Source organism: Salmo salar, chromosome 04, assembly GCF_965601325.2.
Source record: "Salmo salar chromosome 04, fSalSal1, whole genome shotgun sequence".
NCBI lineage: Eukaryota > Metazoa > Chordata > Actinopteri > Salmoniformes > Salmonidae > Salmo > Salmo salar.
The window spans coordinates 88,007,187-88,026,606 of record NC_138294.1 but is presented as its reverse complement, the minus strand read 5'-3'; the positions used below and the strand labels follow the sequence as shown (position 1 = coordinate 88,026,606).

Here is a 19,420-nt window from a genome sequence, read left to right as displayed (position 1 = left end):
TATAGACCACCTCCGCTGTAGCTAGAGAACATTAGAGGCCATCTTTGTCTTTCCATAAATACCTCTCTAGAAACAACTACCATCAGGGTATCACCAGCGCTGACGTTTACATATGTTCTTCATTCTCAAACTAATGAGCCACTACCTTGCTGCAATGACACCTGTGTCTACGGCTTTGTAGAGGTTGGGATCGGGGTGGTTGAGGTTGAAAACGGGGTGGTTGAGGTTGGGATCGGGGTGGTTGAGGTTGGGAACGGGGTGTAGAGGTTGGGAACGGGGGGGGTGAGGTTGGGATCGGGGTGGTTGAGGTTGGGAACGGGGTGTAGAGGTTGGGAACGGGGGGGGTTTAGGTTGGGAACGGGGTGGTTGAGGTTGGGATCGGGGTGTTGAGGTTGGGAACGGGGTGGTTGAGGTTGGGATCGGGGTGTTGAGGTTGGGAACGGGGGGGTTGAGGTTGGGAACGGGGGGGTTGAGGTTGGGAACGGGGGGTTGAGGTTGGGATCTGGGTGGTTTAGGTTGGGATCTGGGGGTTGAGGTTGGGAACGGGGGGGTGAGGTTGGGATCGGGGTGGTTGAGGTTGGGAACGGGGTGTAGAGGTTGGGATCGGGGTGTTGAGGTTGGGAACGGGGGTGTTGAGGTTGGGAACGGGGTGGTTGAGGTTGGGAACGGGGGGGTTGAGGTTGGGATCTGGGTGGTTTAGGTTGAAAACGGGGTAGTTGAGGTTGGGTGAGGTTGTTGCTGGTACCTGCATGGAGTCCAATGTAGTCTGGTTTGCAGGAAAAGAAAGAACACAAAGTTAATAGGCTAAAATCACACTGCAATCAGAGTCCAGGTCCTCAGAGAGAAGGCTGTGTCTGTAAATCCTAGTGATAGATACAGTATCTATCATGTCTGTTTCTATGATCTCTCTAGCATGTCTCTCTCTGTCCTCTGTACCAAACTTCTATCCTGTCTGTTTCTATGATCTCTCTAGCATGTCTCTCTCTGTCCTCTGTACCAAACTTCTATCCTGTCTGTTTCTATGATCTCTCTAGCATGTCTCTCTCTGTCCTCTGTACCAAACTTCTATCCTGTCTGTTTCTATGATCTCTCTAGCATGTCTCTCTCTGTCCTCCGTACCAAACTTCTATCCTGTCTGTTTCTATGATCTCTCTAGCATGTCTCTCTCTGTCCTCCGTACCTATTCTCTCCTCTGAAAAAAGAGAGAGCGAGCTTTTACAAGTGATGTTCTTTTGTTTTGAGAGAAAGAGGAAGAGAGAAGGATCGAGAGAGAGAGAGAGAGAGACAGCAAAAGAGAGAGTAGGAGGAATAGTTAATGAGCAATTCCAACCAATCAGGAGAGTAACGGTACTGTACCAACTCCCTTTGCGATACACGCTGAATCCAGTCCTAGAATAGAATATGTACACACTTCATTTACACACACACACACACATTAACACGTTGTATGTAATCACAGAGAAAATGCTTTACGCACACATTATATACAATCACAGACAAAAGGCTATACACACGCAATAACAATATACACATTCTTTAAGACGACCGGGCTGTTAGATTTTCTTTCATTGTTATGTCTTCGGGAGCCAGTCAGCAGGATGAGGATTTGAACTGAGCCAGTGATCCTTACAAACAATAATATTGTAAGTCTTAATATTAATAAAATATAGTTGTCAAGGGCCATGTGGGTTCATTATATGTTCAAAAGTACACTAAACACTTGGCACTTCCCAGTCGCAGCATATAAGCATAAATAAACTTGACAAGGAAGGTAGCTAGTATAACAGTCATCTGTTAACACTTCCAACTGTCATATTATCCAGCCGCCAGGTAAGTGCTAGCTAGAAACAACACGAGGGCAAGTTGGTGCTATAATAACGTCTCTATGCTGACAGGTGTGTAAACTACATAAAGGACTGATAAGGTATTCAACTGCATCAGCCACTAAGGGAAGTCTTTTGTCTACTGACTGAGGAGAGAGAGAGAGAGAGAGAGAGAGAGAGAGAGAGAGAGAGAGAGAGAGAGAGAGAGAGAGAAAGCAATATTAAATATTTATACTCTGTTTTGTTTAGCATCGGTTGGGGTGATGAGAGTGTGTGTGTGTGTTGGGGTGATGAGTGTGTGTGTGTTGGGGTGATGAGTGTGTGTGTGTGTGTTGGGGTGATGAGAGTGTGTGTGTGTGTGTTGGGGTGATGAGAGTGTGTGTGTGTGTTGGGGTGATGAGAGTGTGTGTGTGTGTTGGGGTGATGAGAGTGTGTGTGTGTGTGTGTGTTGGGGTGATGAGAGTGTGTGTGTGTGTGTTGGGGTGATGAGTGTGTGTGTGTGTGTTGGGGTGATGAGAGTGTGTGTGTGTGTGTGTGTGTGTTTGTGTGTGTGTGTTGGGGTGATGAGAGTGTGTGTTGGGGTGATGAGAGTGTGTGTGTGTGTTGGGGTGATGAGAGTGAGTGTGTGTGTGTTGGGGTGATGAGAGTGTGTGTGTGTGTGTGTGTTGGGGTGATGAGAGTGTGTGTGTGTGTGTGTGTTGGGGTGATGAGAGTGTGTGTGTGTGTGTTGGGGTGATGAGAGTGTGTGTGTGTGTGTTGGGGTGATGAGAGTGTGTGTGTGTTGGGGTGATGAGAGTGTGTGTGTGTGTTGGGGTGATGAGAGTGTGTGTGTGTTGGGGTGATGAGAGTGTGTGTGTGTGTGTGTGTGTTGGGGTGATGAGAGTGTGTGTGTGTGTGTGTGTGTTGGGGTGATGAGAGTGTGTGTGTGTGGGTGTTGGGGTGATGAGAGTGTGTGTGTGTGTGTTGGTGTGATGAGAGTGTGTGTGTGTGTGTTGGGGTGATGAGTGTGTGTGTGTGTGTGTGTGTGTGTTGGGGTGATGAGAGTGTGTGTGTGTGTGTGTTGGGGTGATGAGAGTGTGTGTGTGTGTGTTGGGGTGATGAGAGTGTGTGTGTGTGTTGGGGTGATGAGAGTGTGTGTGTGTTGGGGTGATGAGAGTGTGTGTGTGTGTGTGTGTTGGGGTGATGAGAGTGTGTGTGTGTGTTGGGGTGATGAGAGTGTGTGTGTGTGTTGGGGTGATGAGAGTGTGTGTGTGTGTGTGTGTGTGTGTGTGTGTGTGTGTGTGTGTGTGTGTGTGTGTGTGTGTGTGTGTGTGTGTGTGTGTGTGTGTGTGTGTGTGTGTGTGTTGGGGTGATGAGAGTGTGTGTGTGTGTTGGGGTGATGAGAGTGAGTGTGTGTGTGTGTGTTGGGGTGATGAGAGTGAGTGTGTGTGTGTGTGTTGGGGTGATGAGAGTGTGTGTGTGTGTGTGTGTTGGGGTGATGAGAGTGTGTGTGTGAGTGTGTGTGTGTGTGTGTGTGTGTGTGTGTGTGTGTGTGTGTGTGTGTGTGTGTGTGTGTGTGTGTGTGTTGGGGTGATGAGAGTGTGTGTGTGTGTGTTGGGGTGATGAGAGTGTGTGTGTGTTGGGGTGATGAGAGTGTGTGTGTGTGTTGGGGTGATGAGAGTGTGTGTGTGTTGGGGTGATGAGAGTGTGTGTGTGTGTGTGTTGGGGTGATGAGAGTGTGTGTGTGTGTGTGTGTTGGGGTGATGAGTGTGTGTGTGTGTGTGTGTGTGTTGGGGTGATGAGAGTGTGTGTGTGTGTGTTTTGGGTGATGAGAGTGTGTGTGTGTGTGTTGGGGTGATGAGAGTGTGTGTGTGTGTTGGGGTGATGAGAGTGTGTGTGTGTGTTGGGGTGATGAGAGTGTGTGTGTGTGTGTTGGGGTGATGAGAGTGTGTGTGTGTGTTGGGGTGATGAGAGAGTGTGTGTGTGTGTGTGTGTGTGTGTGTGTGTGTGTGTGTGTGTGTGTGTGTGTGTGTGTGTGTGTGTGTGGTGTGTGTGTGTGTGTGTGTGTGTGTGTGTGTGTGTTGGGGTGATGAGAGTGTGTGTGTGTGTGTTGGGGTGATGAGAGTGAGTGAGTGTGTGTGTGTGTGTGTTGGGGTGATGAGAGTGAGTGTGTGTGTGTGTGTTGGGGTGATGAGAGTGTGTGTGTGTGTGTGTTGGGGTGATGAGAGTGTGTGTGTGTGTGTGTGTGTGTGTGTGTGTGTGTGTGTGTGTGTGTGTGTGTGTGTGTGTGTGTTGGGGTGATGAGGGTGTGTGTGTGTGTGAGGTGATGAGAGTGTGTGTGTGTTGAGGTGATGAGAGTGTGTGTGTGTGTTGGGGTGATGAGAGTGTGTGTGTGTTGGGGTGATGAGAGTGTGTGTGTGTTGGGGTGATGAGAGTGTGTGTGTGTTGGGGTGATGAGAGTGTGTGTGTGTGTGTGTGTGTGTGTGTGTGTGTGTGTGTGTGTGTGTGTGTGTGTGTGTGTGTGTGTGTGTGTGTGTGTTGGGGTGATGAGAGTGTGTGTGTGTGTTGGGGTGATGAGAGTGTGTGTGTGTGTGTTGGGGTGATGAGAGTGTGTGTGTGTTGGGGTGATGAGAGTGTGTGTGTGTTGGGGTGATGAGAGTGTGTGTGTGTGTTGGGGTGATGGGAGTGTGTGTGTGTTGGGGTGATGAGAGTGTGTGTGTGTGTGTGTGTGTGTGTGTGTGTGTGTGTGTGTGTGTGTGTGTGTGTGTGTGTGTGTGTGTGTGTGTGTGTGTTGGGGTGATGAGAGTGTGTGTGTGTGTTGGGGTGATGAGAGTGTGTGTGTGTGTTGGGGTGATGAGAGTGTGTGTGTGTGTGTTGGGGTGATGAGAGTGTGTGTGTGTTGGGGTGATGAGAGTGTGTGTGTGTGTTGGGGTGATGAGAGTGTGTGTGTGTTGGGGTGATGAGAGTGTGTGTGTGTGTGTGGTGTGTGTGTGTGTGTGTGTGGGGTGATGAGAGTGTGTGTGTGTGTGTGTGTTGGGGTGATGAGAGTGTGTGTGTGTGTGTGTGTGTGTGTGTGTGTGTGTGTGTGGTGTGTGTGTGTGTGTGTGTGTGTGTTGGGGTGATGAGAGTGTGTGTGTGTGTGTGTGTTGGGGTGATGAGAGTGTGTGTGTGTGTTGGGGTGATGAGAGTGTGTGTGTGTTGGGGTGATGAGAGTGTGTGTGTGTGTGTGTGTGTTGGGGTGAGGAGAGTGTGTGTGTGTGTGTGTGTGTGTGTTGGGGTGATGAGTGTGTGTGTGTGTGTGTGTGTGTTGGGGTGATGAGAGTGTGTGTGTGTGTGTGTGTGTGTGTGTGTGTGTGTGTGTTGGGGTGATGAGAGTGTGTGTGTGTGTGTGTGTGTGTTGGGGTGATGAGACATGTCTGGTTGAATAATAAATGATGTAGCTCCATCTAATCAGAGCGTGTTACTTCTCGTGGGACTATGTGTGCCTTCCTAGAGCCACACTGACAGACTCTTAACTAACACACTTCACCCCTCACTTCTCTGGGGAGAGACAGAGAGAGTGACTTCCACTAGCTACTGTGGCTTGGACAAATATTGACATGTTACTTGCGAGAGAGCTACTTCACCTCAGTCTCGTTAGCCAACATTATGGCTGTATACTATATATTATTTGGTATTTGTATTTATTATTGATCCCCATTAGTTCCTGCCAAGGCAGCAGCTACTCTTCCTGGGGTTTATTATGGATCTCCATTAGTTCCTGCCAAGGCAGCAGCTACTCTTCCTGGGGTTTATTATTGATCCCCATTAATTCCTGCCAAGGCAGCAGCTACTCTTCCTGGTGTTTATTATGGATCCCCGTTAGTTCCTGCCAAGGCAGCAGCTACTCTTCCTGGGGTTTATTATGGATCCCCATTAGTTCCTGCCGAGGCAGCAGCTACTCTTCCTGGGGTTTATTATGGATCCCCATTAGTTCCTGCCGAGGCAGCAGCTACTCTTCCTGGGGTTTATTATGGATCCCCATTAGTTCCTGCCGAGGCAGCAGCTACTCTTCCTGGGGTTTATTATGGATCCCCATTAGTTCCTGCCGAGGCAGCAGCTACTCTTCCTGGGGTTTATTATGGATCCCCATTAGTTCCTGCCGAGGCAGCAGCTACTCTTCCTGGGGTTTATTATGGATTCTTATTAGTTCCTGCCGAGGCAGCAGCTACTCTTCCTGGGGTTTATTATGGATCCCCATTAGTTCCTGCCGAGGCAGCAGCTACTCTTCCTGGGGTTTATTATGGATCCCCATTAGTTCCTGCCAAGGCAGCAGCTACTCTTCCGGGTGTTTATTATGGATCTCCATTAGCTGTTGCCAAGGAAGCAGCTACTCTTCCTGGGGTTTATTATGGATCCCCATTAGTTCCTGCCAAGGCAGCAGCTACTCTTCCTGGGGTTTATTATGGATCCCCATTAGTTCCTGCCGAGGCAGCAGCTACTCTTCCTGGGGTTTATTATGGATCCCCATTAGTTCCTGCCGAGGCAGCAGCTACTCTTCCTGGGGTTTATTATGGATCCCCATTAGTTCCTGCCAAGGCAGCAGCTACTCTTCCTGGGGTTTATTATGGATCCCCATTAGTTCCTGCCGAGGCAGCAGCTACTCTTCCTGGGGTTTATTATGGATTCTTATTAGTTCCTGCCGAGGCAGCAGCTACTCTTCCTGGGGTTTATTATGGATCCCCATTAGTTCCTGCCGAGGCAGCAGCTACTCTTCCTGGGGTTTATTATGGATCCCCATTAGTTCCTGCCGAGGCAGCAGCTACTCTTCCTGGTGTTTATTATGGATCCCCATTAGTTCCTGCCAAGGCAGCAGCTACTCTTCCTGGTGTTTATTATGGATCTCCATTAGCTGTTGCCAAGGCAGCAGCTACTCTTCCTGGGGTTTATTATGGATCCCCATTAGTTCCTGCCAAGGCAGCAGCTACTCTTCCTGGGGTTTATTAGGGATCCCCATTAGCTGTTGCCAAGGCAGCCGCTACTCTTCCTGGGGTTTATTATGGATCCCCATTAGTTCCTGCCGAGGCAGCAGCTACTCTTCCTGGGGTTTATTAGGGATCCCCATTAGCTGTTGCCAAGGCAGCAGCTACTCTTCCTGGGGTTTATTATGGATCTCCATTAGATCCTGCCAAGGCAGCAGCTACTCTTCCTGGGGTTTATTATGGATCTCCATTAGATCCTGCCAAGGCAGCAGCTACTCTTCCTGGGGTTTATTATGGATCCCCATTAGATCCTGCCAAGGCAGCAGCTACTCTTCCTGGGGTTTATTATGGATCTCCATTAGATCCTGCCAAGGCAGCAGCTACTCTTCCTGGGGTTAATTATGGATCCCCATTAGATCCTGCCAAGGCAGCAGCTACTCTTCCTGGGGTCCAAACATATTAAGGCACTTACATCAACCAAACACTTTTTTGCATCATATAACATTACACCACTACATATCTACAATACAAAATGTATAAAACCACCATATAACAATATTACAATGTACGTGTGTGTATAGAGTGTGTGTGTATGCGTGTCTGTACCTGTGTGTGTATCTCTTCACTGTCCCCGCTGTTCCATAAGGTGTATTTTTGTTTTTTAAATCTGATTCTACTACTTGCATGAGTTACCTGATGTGGAATAGAGTTCCATGTACTCATGGCTTTGTGTTGTACTGTGTGCCTCCCATAGTCTGTTCTGGACTTGGGGATTGTGAAGAGACCTCTGGTGGCATGTCTTGTGGGGTAGGCATGCGTGTCTGAGCTGTATGCTAGTAGTTTAAACAGACAGCTTGGTGCATTCAACATGTCAACACTTCTTACAAAAACAAGTAGTGAGGAAGTCAATCTCTCCTCCACTTTGAGCCACGAATGATTTACATGATAATATTAGCTCTCAGCCGTGCTGCCCTGTTCTGAGCCAAATGTAACTTTCAGAGGTCTCTCTTTGTGGCACCTGACCACACGACTGAACAGTAGTCCAGGTACGACAAAACTAGGGCCTGTAGGACCTGCCTTGTTGATAGTGTTGTTGAGAAGGTAGAAACTAGGGCCTATAGGACCTGCCTTGTTGATAGTGTTGTTGAGAAGGTAGAAACTCGGGCCTGTAGGACCTGCCTTGTTGATAGTGTTGTTGAGAAGGTAGAAACTAGGGCATGTAGGACCTGCCTTGTTGATAGTGTTGTTGAGAAGGTAGAAACTAGGGCATGTAGGACCTGCCTTGTTGATAGTGTTGTTAAGAAGGTAGAAACTAGGGTCTGTAGGACCTGCCTTGTTGATAGTGTTGTTCAGAAGGTAGAAACTCGGGCCTGTAGGACCTGCCTTGTTGATAGTGTTGTTGAGAAGGTAGAAACTAGGGCATGTAGGACCTGCCTTGTTGATAGTGTTGTTAAGAAGGTAAAAACTAGGGCCTGTAGGACCTGCCTTGTTGACAGTGTTGTTCAGAAGGTAGAAACTAGGGCCTGTAGGACCTGCCTTGTTGATAGTGTTGTTGAGAAGGTAGAAACTAGGGCATGTAGGACCTGCCTTGTTGATAGTGTTGTTGAGAAGGTAGAAACTAGGGTCTGTAGGACCTGCCTTGTTGATAGTGTTGTTCAGAAGGTAGAAACTCGGGCCTGTAGGACCTGCCTTGTTGACAGTGTTGTTCAGAAGGTAGAAACTAGGGCCTGTAGGACCTGCCTTGTTGATAGTGTTGTGGAGAAGGTAGAAACTAGGGCATGTAGGACCTGCCTTGTTGATAGTGTTGTTGAGAAGGTAGAAACTAGGGCCTGTAGGACCTGCCTTGTTGATAGTGTTGTTCAGAAGGTAGAAACTAGGGCCTGTAGGACCTGCCTTGTTGGTAGTGTTGTTGAGAAGGCAGAGCAGAGCTTTATTATGGACAGACTTCTCCCCATCTTAGCTACTGTTGTATCAACATATTGAATATTGACACATTACCCGTAAGAGAGCTACTTCACCTCAGTCTCATTAGACAACATTAGAGCATGCTTATTAGTAACTGGAATAAGCAATTTCATAAATGTGTCAAGTGCAGCGTCTGGTTGCTCCTCATTACACACCACAGACCAACAAATATTCTTTACATCATTAACATAGGAATCACTACAAAACTTATTGTAAGACTTCTTATACACTATATTAGGCCCAGCCTTTGGAACGTTGGTTTTCCTAGATTTGGCAACTATATTGTGATCACTACAACCAGGCCTCAGCACCATTGAACTACAACAACCAGAGCGCAGCACCTTAGAACTACAACAACCAGGCCTCAGCACCATAGAACTACAACAACCAGACCTCAGCACCATAGAACTACAACAACCAGACCTCAGCACCATAGAACTACAACAACCAGACCTCAGCACCATAGAACTACAACAACCAGACCTCAGCACCATAGAACTACAACAACCAGACCTCAGCACCATAGAACTACAACAACCAGACCTCAGCACCATAGAACTACAACAACCAGACCTCAGCACCATAGAACTACAACAACCAGACCTCAGCACCATAGAACTACAACAACCAGACCTCAGCACCATAGAACTACAACAACCAGACCTCTACTCCATAGAACTACAACAACCAGACCTCAGCACCATAGAACTACAACAACCAGACCTCAGCACCATAGAACTACAACAACCAGACCTCAGCACCATAGAACTACAACAACCAGACCTCAGCACCATAGAACTACAACAACCAGACCTCAGCACCATAGAACTACAACAACCAGACCTCAGCACCATAGAACTACAACAACCAGACCTCTACTCCATAGAACTACAACAACCAGACCTCTACTCCATAGAACTACAACAACCAGACCTCAGCACCATAGAACTACAACAACCAGACCTCAGCACCATAGAACTACAACAACCAGACCTCAGCACCATAGAACTACAACAACCAGACCTCAGCACCATAGAACTACAACAACCAGACCTCTACTCCATAGAACTACAACAACCAGACCTCAGCACCATAGAACTACAACAACCAGACCTCAGCACCATAGAACTACAACAACCAGACCTCTACTCCATAGAACTACAACAACCAGACCTCAGCACCATAGAACTACAACAACCAGACCTCAGCACCATAGAACTACAACAACCAGACCTCAGCACCATAGAACTACAACAACCAGACCTCAGCACCATAGAACTACAACAACCAGACCTCAGCACCATAGAACTACAACAACCAGACCTCAGCACCATAGAACTACAACAACCAGACCTCTACTCCATAGAACTACAACAACCAGACCTCAGCAGCAGAGAACTACAACAACCAGATCAGACTTACCTCCAGCATCTGTACCACTCCCTCATGCTCCCTCTTGGCGAAAAACTCAGCCTGTTGAATGGAAAAATAAAAACTATTTATTTAATGATTCTACTCACAAAGTGTAATTCAATGCATGCAAATATGTTCTTTAGTTACTTAGTTCACATCTAATCCCTCATAATAGTTCCCTCCAGAATTAACCAACAAACTTTGCACCCAACAGCTACCTCTTACTGGACAAAGTCTTTAATACCCATAATAAAAGTGAAGCCGAAAAATGTAATTTGAGGTGATTGGGTCTTGCTGAGTGATTTCTGGGAACAGGGTTGCTTGGATGTTCTGGTTGTATAGCTGAGCGCATAGCCTTATATTTAAGACAGGCTTTGGCTGGGCAGTGGTTCTTGTGTAGGAGGCAGGGGAGAGAGAGAGAGGACAGGCTTTGGCTGGGCAGTGGTTCTTGTGTAGGAGGCAGGGGAGAGAGAGAGGACAGGCTTTGGCTGGGCAGTGGTTCTTGTGTAGGAGGCAGGAGAGAGAGAGGACAGGCTTTGGCTGGGCAGTGGTTCTTGTGTAGGAGGCAGGGGAGAGAGAGGACAGGCTTTGGCTGGGCAGTGGTTCTTGTGTAGGAGGCAGGGGAGAGAGAGGACAGGCTTTGGCTGGGCAGTGGTTCTTGTGTAGGAGGCAGGGGAGAGAGAGGACAGGCTTTGGCTGGGCAGTGGTTCTTGTGTAGGAGGCAGGGGAGAGAGAGGACAGGCTTTGGCTGGGCAGTGGTTGTTGTTTAGAAGGCAGGGGAGAGAGAGAGGACAGTAAATGTATGCCATTTAGCAGACGCTCTACCAACTGAGCTCCAGAGGACCAGAGGCAATGTGTGGTGTTGCCATCTCACCCGCTGTAGTCGTTTGATCTCATTCTGTTTGAACTTGAGGATAGCCAATGCCTGCTCGTGTTCCAGTTCCAGCTGCTGCCTCCGCTCGGCGACCTCTCGCATATGCTGCAAGCATCAAAGGAGACATCAATTTAATGTAACCACACAGCGCTTACGTAATTACTCTATAGTTTACACACTCGGTCACCGACACATTTACACTCAACACAGAATAGAAGCTCCATGTGCGCACTCACTTGGCAATCGTTCGAGAAAAATATGATATAAATAAAATGAAAAAGTGAGGCCTCCCCAGTGGCGCAGCGGTCTAAGGCTCTGTATCGTGGTCTAAAGCACTGCATCTCAGTGCTAGAGGCGTCACTACAGACCCTGTTTTAATCCCCGGCTGTGTCGCAGCTGGCCGTGACCGGGAGACCCATAAGGCCTAGCTTCGTCTGGGTTAGAGGAGGGTTTGGTCGGCCGAGATGTCCTTGTCCCATCGAGCTCTAGCCACTCCTTGCGGCGAGCCGGGCGCCGCACGCTGACTTCAGTCGTCAGTTGTACGGTGTTTCCTCCAACACATTAGTGCGGCTGGCTTCCGGGTTAAGAGAGCAGTGTGTCAAGAAGAAGAGCGGTTGTGGCAGGGTTGTGTTTTGGAGGACGCATGGCTCTCAACCTGCGTTTCTCCCGAGTTCGTACGGGAGTTGCAGCGATGGGACAAGACTGGATATCACAAGATTGGGGAGAAAATACCGTGAGACAGACGGTCATTACCATGATAGTTACCGTCTGACTAAATGTCATGACCACCACAGCCTAGCGACACTACTTAGAAATGCCAACACTACTATATTTGTAGTCATAGTGAACCTGGCCCTGGGGAGTCAACACAACTTGGTAGTGTGGCAACAAAATACTAGAGATCCGCCTGTACCTTTAGGACCTGCTCTACACTAGAGATCAGCCTGTACCTTTATGACCTGCTCTACACTAGAGATCAGCCTGTACCTTTAGGACCTGCTCTACACTAGAGATCAGCCTGTACCTTCAGGACCTGCTCTACACTAGAGATCAGCCTGTACCTTCAGGACCTGCTCTACACTAGAGATCAGCCTGTACCTTCAGGACCTGCTCTACACTAGAGATCAGCCTGTACCTTTAAGACCTGCTCTACACTAGAGATCAGCCTGTACCTTCAGGACCTGCTCTACACTAGAGATCAGCCTGTACCTTTAGGACCTGCTCTACACTAGAGATCAGCCTGTACCTTTATGACCTGCTCTACACTAGAGATCAGCCTGTACCTTTAGGACCTGCTCTACACTAGAGATCAGCCTGTACCTTAGGACCTGCTCTTCACTAGAGATCAGCCTGTACCTTTATGACCTGCTCTACACTAGAGATCAGCCTGTACCTTCAGGGCCTGACCTACACTAGAGATCAGCCTGTACCTTTAAGACCTGCTCTACACTAGAGATCAGCCTGTACCTTTAGGACCTGCTCTACACTAGAGATCAGCCTGTACCTTCAGGACCTGCTCTACACTAGAGATCAGCCTGTAATTTTAAGACCTGCTCTAGCCTAGAGATCAGCCTGTACCTTTAGGACCTGCTCTACACTAGAGATCAGCCTGTACCTTCAGGACCTGCTCTACACTAGAGATCAGCCTGTACCTTTAGGACCTGCTCTACACTAGAGATCAGCCTGTACCTTTAAGACCTGCTCTACACTAGAGATCAGCCTGTACCTTTAAGACCTGCTCTACATTAGAGATCAGCCTGTACCTTCAGGACCTGACCTACACTAGAGATCAGCCTGTACCTTTAAGACCTGCTCTACACTAGAGATCAGCCTGTACCTTCAGGACCTGCTCTACACTAGAGATCAGCCTGTACCTTTATGACCTGCTCTACACTAGAGATCAGCCTGTAACTTCAGGACCTGCTCTACACTAGAGATCAGCCTGTACCTTTATGACCTGCTCTACACTAGAGATCAGCCTGTACCTTCAGGGCCTGACCTACACTAGAGATCAGCCTGTACCTTTAAGACCTGCTCTACACTAGAGATCAGCCTGTACCTTTAAGACCTGCTCTACACTAGAGATCAGCCTGTACCTTAGGACCTGCTCTACACTAGAGATCAGCCTGTACCTTTAGGACCTGCTCTACACTAAAGATCAGCCTGTACCTTTAAGACCTGCTCTACACTAGAGATCAGCCTGTACCTTCAGGACCTGCTCTACACTAGAGATCAGCCTGTACCTTCAGGACCTGCTCTAGGTTCTCCAGTTTGACACGGAGTCTCTGATTCTCCTTGAGACCTGAATCACGTTGAGCGGTCACTTCAGAGAGGTGTTCTCTCAGCTCCTCATTCTCAACCCAGGTCTGAGAGAGAGGGATGGGGTGGGGGGGTGGAGAGAGAGAGAGAGGGGTGGGGAGAGAGAGAGAGTGAGAGAAGGGAGAAAGGGAGCGGTAGAGACACTGGACATGAGTACTGTCGCCCTTCCATTCTACTGAAGGGTCATGACAGAGAAGACAGTTGAGGGTTCCATTTGAACCCTAATGTACATTCATTCTGTCATAAAAACAACACTAAGCCTACGAGTGCCTCAAATAATAGAATAAAATGGAATAGAATGGCATAGAATATAAAAGATTAGAATAGAGACTGACCTGGTCGAGCAGCCGTGCCTTCCTCCTGAGGAGATTCGCCTCCTCCTCTAGATGCCCATTTTTGCCTCGCTCATCCTCAAGCTGGCTCTCCTGTCAGAGGGAGTAGCTATAGTAACTACACCGTAGTACAGCGGTAACTAAACTGTTGCAATCAGTGGAGGCTGGTGCCACTCTAAAAAAAAATCAGAGGCTAGGCTCAGTGTAATGCCTGGAATAGAATGAACGGAACCTTCATCTGCCTGATACCGTTTCATTCATTCTATAGCAGAGGAATTTCTCCCTTCACCAGCGCCCCAACACCTGGTCCACTGAGAGGAGCACCTTGAGTGCAGTAGTTAACGGGCAGGTGATAGGACGAAGATCCCTTACCAAATCCAGACATCCCTTCTGTCTCTTCCTAACTTCATGTTCCAAGTTTTCACATTCTTTTCTCTTCTTGCTCAGCTCACATTCCTGAAACAAGACACCACCACGTTACAGAGACTAGGACTGAGCATCAGAAACATCCTTATCCAACTTCACACCTGCTGCATATTATGTCACTTTACAGAGACTAGGCCTGAGCATCAGAAACATCCTTATCCAACTTCACACCTGCTGCATATTATGTCACTTTACAGAGACTAGGCCTGCGCATCAGAAACATCCTTATACCAACTTCACACCTGCTGCATATTATGTCACTTTACAGAGACTAGGCCTGCGCATCAGAAACATCCTTATCCAACTTCACACCTGCTGCATATTACGTCACTTTACAGAGACTAGGCCTGCGCATCAGAAACATCCTTATCCAACACCACATCTCTTCATTAGCATGTCATGTTACAAAGACTCTGCCTGCGCATCACAAACATCCTTATTCCAACTCCATAGCATTAAACGTTTCAGAAACTAGGCCAGCGGATCAGAAACATTCTTATCCAAATCCAGATATTGTCACGTTACAGAGACTAGGCCTGAGCATCAGAAACATCCTTATCCAACTACATTTCATGTCACATTACAGAGACTAGTCCTGAAATTCAGAAACATCTTTATCCAACTACATATCTGCTCCATATCATGTAAAGTTACAGAGACGAGGCCTGCGCATCAGAAACATCCTTATCCAACTCATATAACGTCACGTTACAGAGACGAGGCCTGCGCATCAGAAACATCCTTATCCAACTCATATAACGTCACGTTACAGAAACTACGCCTGCGATTCAGAAACATCCTATTCCAACTCCATATCTGCTCCATAGCATGTCAGGTTTCAGAGACAAGGCCTGCTCATCAGAAACATCCTTATCCAATTCCATAGCATGTCACATTACAGAGACGAGGCCTGCGCATCAGAAACATCCTTATCCAATTCCATACCTGCTCCATATCATGTCACGTTACAGAGACCAGGCCTGCGATTCAGAAACACTCCCTAAAACAGACCTTTCTAATCGACCTGGCCGGGGTATCCTGGAATGACATTGATCTCATCCCGTCAGTAGAAGATGCCTGGTTATTCTTTAAAAGTGCCTTCCTCGCCATCTTAAATAAGCATCCCCCATTCAAGAAATTTAGAACCAGGAATAGATATAGCCCGTGGTTCACTCCAGACCTGTCTGCCCTTGACCAGCACATAAACATCCTGTGGCGGTCTGCATTAGCATCGAGTAGTCCCGGCGATATGCAACTTTTCAGGGAAGTTAGGAACAAATATACACAGGCAGTTAGGAAAGCTAAGGCTAGCTTTCTCAAACAGAAATCTGCATCCTGTAGTACAAACTCGAAAAAGTTCTGGGACACTGTAAAGTCCAAGGAGAATAAGAGCACCTCCTCCCAGCTGCCCACTGCACTGAGGCTAGGAAACACTGTCACTACCAATAAATCCACTATAAATGAGAATTTCAATAAGCTTTTCTCTACGGCTGGCCATGCTTTCCACCTGGCTACCCCTACCCCGGTCAACTGCCCAGCACCCCCCACAGCAACCCGCCCAAGCCTCCCAGCTTCTCCTTCACCCAAATCCAGATAGCTGATGTTCTGAAAGAGCGGCAAAATCTGGACCCCTACAAATCAGTCGGGCTAGACAATCTGGACCCTCTCTTTCTAAAATAATCTGCCGAAATTGTTGCAACCCCTAATACTAGCCTGTTCAACATCGCTTTCCTATCGTCTGAGATTCCCAAAGATTGGAATGCTGCCGCGGTCATCCCCCTCTTCAAAGGGGGAGACACTCTAGACCCAAACTGCTACAGACCTATATCTATCCTACTCAGTCTTTCTAAGGTCTTTGAAAGCCAAGTTAACAAACAGATTGCCGACCATTTTGAATCCCACCGTACCTTCTCCGCTATGCAATCTGGTTTCAGAGCTGGTCATGGGTGCACCTCAGCCACGCTCAAGGTCCTAAACGATATCATAACTGCCATGGATAAGAGACATTACTGTGCAGCCGTATTCATCGACCTGGCCAAGGCTTTCGACTCTGTCAATCACCACATTCTTATCGGCAGACTAAACAGCCTTGGTTTCTCAAATGACTGCCTCACCTGGTTCACCAACTACTTCTCTGACAGAGTTCAGTGTGTCAAATCGGAGGGCCTGTTGTCCAGACCTCTGGTAGTCTCTATGGAGGTGCCACAGAGTTCAATTCTCAGGCCAACTCTTTTCTCTGTATACATCAATGATGTTGCTCTTGCTGCTGGTGATTCTCTGATCCACCTCTATGCAGACGACACCATTCTGTATACTTCTGGCCCTTCTTTGGACACTGTTAACAAACCTCCAGACGAGCTTCAATGCCATACAACTCTCCTTCTGTGGCCACCAACTGCACTTAAATGCAAGTAAAACTAAATGCATGCTCTTCAACCGATCGCTGCCTGCACCTGCCCGCCCGCCCAGCATCACTACTCTGGACGGTTCTGACTTAGAATATGTGGACAACTACAAATACCTAGGTGTCTGGTTAGACTGTAAACTCTCCTTCCAGACTCACATTAAGCATCTCCAATCCAAAATTAAATCTAGAATCTGCTTCCTATTTCTCAACAAAGCATCCTTCACTCATGCTGCCAACCATACCCTCGTAAAACTGACCATCCTACCGATCCTCGACTTCGGCGATGTCATTTACAAAATAGCCTCCAAGAGTCTACTCAACAAATTGGATGCAGTCTATCACAGTGCCATCCGTTTTGTCACCAAAGCCCCATATACTACCCACCACTGCGACCTGAAAGCTCTCGTTGGCTGGCCCTCGCTACATATTCGTCACCAGACCCACTGGCTCCTGGTCATCTATAAGTGTCTGCTAGGTAAAGCCCCGCCTTATCTCAGCTCACTGGTCACCATAGCAGCACCCACCCGTAGCACGTGCTCCAGCAGGTATATCTCACTGGTCACCCCCAAAGCCAATTTCTCCTTTGGCCGCCTTTCCTTCCAGTTCTCTGCTGCCAATGACTGGAATTAATTACAAAAATCACTAAAGCTGGAGACTCTTATGTCCCTCACTAGCTTTAAGCACCAGCTGTCTGAGCAGCTCACAGATCACTGCACCTGTATATAGCCCATCTGTAAATAGCCCATCCAACTACCTCATCCCCATACTGTATTTATTTATTTATTTATCTTGCTCCGTTGCACCCCTGTATCTCTACTTGCACATTCATCTTCTGCACATCAATCACTCTAGTGTCTAATTGGTTTATTGTAATTACTTCGCCACCATGGCCTATTTATTGCCTTACCTCCCTTATCTTACCTCATTTGCACACACTGTATATAGATTTTCAAAAACGGTATTATTGACTGTATGTTTTGTTTATTCCATGTGTAACTCTGTGTTGTTGTATGTGTCGAACTGCTTTGCTTTATTCTTGGCCAGGTCGTAGTAGTAAATGAGAACTTGTTCTCAACTTGCCTACCTGGCTAAATAAAGATGAAATAAAAAATAAAAATCAGAAACATCCTCATCCACCTCCATATCATGTCACGTTACAGAAACTAGGCTTGCTCATCAGAAACAACCTTATATAACCATATCGTGTCACATTACAGAGACTAGGCCTGAGCATCAGAAACAACCTTATCCAACTCCATTATCATGTCACGTTAAAGAGACTAGGTCTTCGCATTAGAAACGTCCTTATCTGAATCCATATCTGCTCCATATCATGTCACGTTACAGACACTAGGCCTGCACAACAGAAACATCCATATCAAACTCCATTGCTGTCCATAGCATGTCACTCCACAGAGACTAGACCTTCGCATCAGAAACATCCTTATCCAACTCCATACCTGCTCCATAGATTGTTACGTTACAGAGACTAGGACTGCAATTCAGAAACATCCTTATTCAACTCCATATCATGTTACGTTACAGAGACTAAACCTACAACTCAGAAACATCCTTACCCAACTCCACACCTGCTCCAAAGCTTGTCATGTTACAGAGACTAGTCCTTCGCATCAGAAACATCCTTATCCAACTCCATTTCTGTCCATAGCATGTCACTCCACAGTGTCATGACGTTGCCCTCTTTGGACACTGAGGGCACCATCCCCCGACCTCTATACTTCTGACACCAGGCTCTGTAAGAGCGGTCGTAGATTCCTACGAGGAGACCCTCTCCTCATGGCCCCAGTATAGAGAGAACAAAGGAGTTCTTCCACCTCACAGAACTGGAGAACCGAATGACATTTATGTTCTGGAGAAGGTATAAAAGATTGGTGAAGAATCCAGCAACGAACTGGTCCATTTGGTACAATTTTGTGAAACTCATGAGAGACAATACGGCCACATTACCATAATCATGCTTATAGAAGAGTCTCAGGTATGAGACTTACATCTAAATGGTTGTATAAAATGAATGAATAAGGATGGAACTGTTTGTGAAATTGCGTAATGTGATTTTGGACTGTTTAATGAAGGAAACTCCAATTCCCTTTAGGGTTGAACTAAATCCGAGGACTGCCCATGAGCACAGTTATGGTCTGGCGTCATGGGACAGGCACTTTTCTGCTCTTCTGAATAAAACCCCCACCGAGTATTTCTATCACCAGACCGAGCTTACCTCAATTACGAGATGGCTAAAGGTTGGAGACCATGCATTTCTCTTGATGAATTTTTAACCATACCACGTGGTTAAACTCTTAGACTATCGATACCGACAGAATAAGAACAAGTCTTTCATATTAATTACTAGTCTGCAGCTAGGAATTCAGTATCATTGAAAGCGAAGACCGACAACCGCCGAAACATCTCTCCTATAACAACATTAATGAATGTCACTCTGAACTACCCATTCTAACCACGACAGAGAACGAGAGACGGCGGACAGACTCTCCAACAGAAACAAACTTTTCAACAGAGATAAATATATATATTGATTGCAATTGTTCCCGAATGAGTGAGCGTTCATGTGCAAAGGCTTAGTATTTCAATTGTTATAATTATCAACTCTGTAGTGCCTTCTCAGCTGACCCCAACTCTCCTTTTGTCTAAGAAGCCGCCATGCCGGTTTAGCCCACTAGGGCACATTCCTCTATCATTTCTTTGTAAACATATCTACTGTTTGTTATGCATTTCTGTGAATTACTTAGTTAGTAAATAAATTATTTTAAGACAATTGATGTATGGATGACTCATAGTGAAGACTGGGTTCATGCAGATAACCAACAATTTATGACGTTTGGAATGAGACTGACGTGAGGTAAAGATTAAGTCATTAATCAGAAGACTAATTGATCAGATATTAA

The 19,420-nt window shown here is 47.0% G+C and overlaps 1 protein-coding gene across 2 annotated transcripts in view; it reads right to left on the bottom strand.

The window, feature by feature from the left end:
• Positions 1-19,420, bottom strand: part of tspoap1 (TSPO associated protein 1) — a 209,868-nt gene that overhangs the window by 60,792 nt on the left and 129,656 nt on the right. For both annotated transcript variants that reach the window (XM_082974773.1, XM_082974774.1), the window contains exons 7-11: positions 14,039-14,122; positions 13,670-13,759; positions 13,259-13,381; positions 11,016-11,120; positions 10,151-10,201 (exon numbers count right to left, since the gene is read on the bottom strand). In XM_082974773.1, the coding sequence (XP_082830899.1) occupies positions 10,151-10,201; positions 11,016-11,120; positions 13,259-13,381; positions 13,670-13,759; positions 14,039-14,122 (453 nt within the window). The remainder of the gene's footprint in view (positions 1-10,150; positions 10,202-11,015; positions 11,121-13,258; positions 13,382-13,669; positions 13,760-14,038; positions 14,123-19,420) is intronic.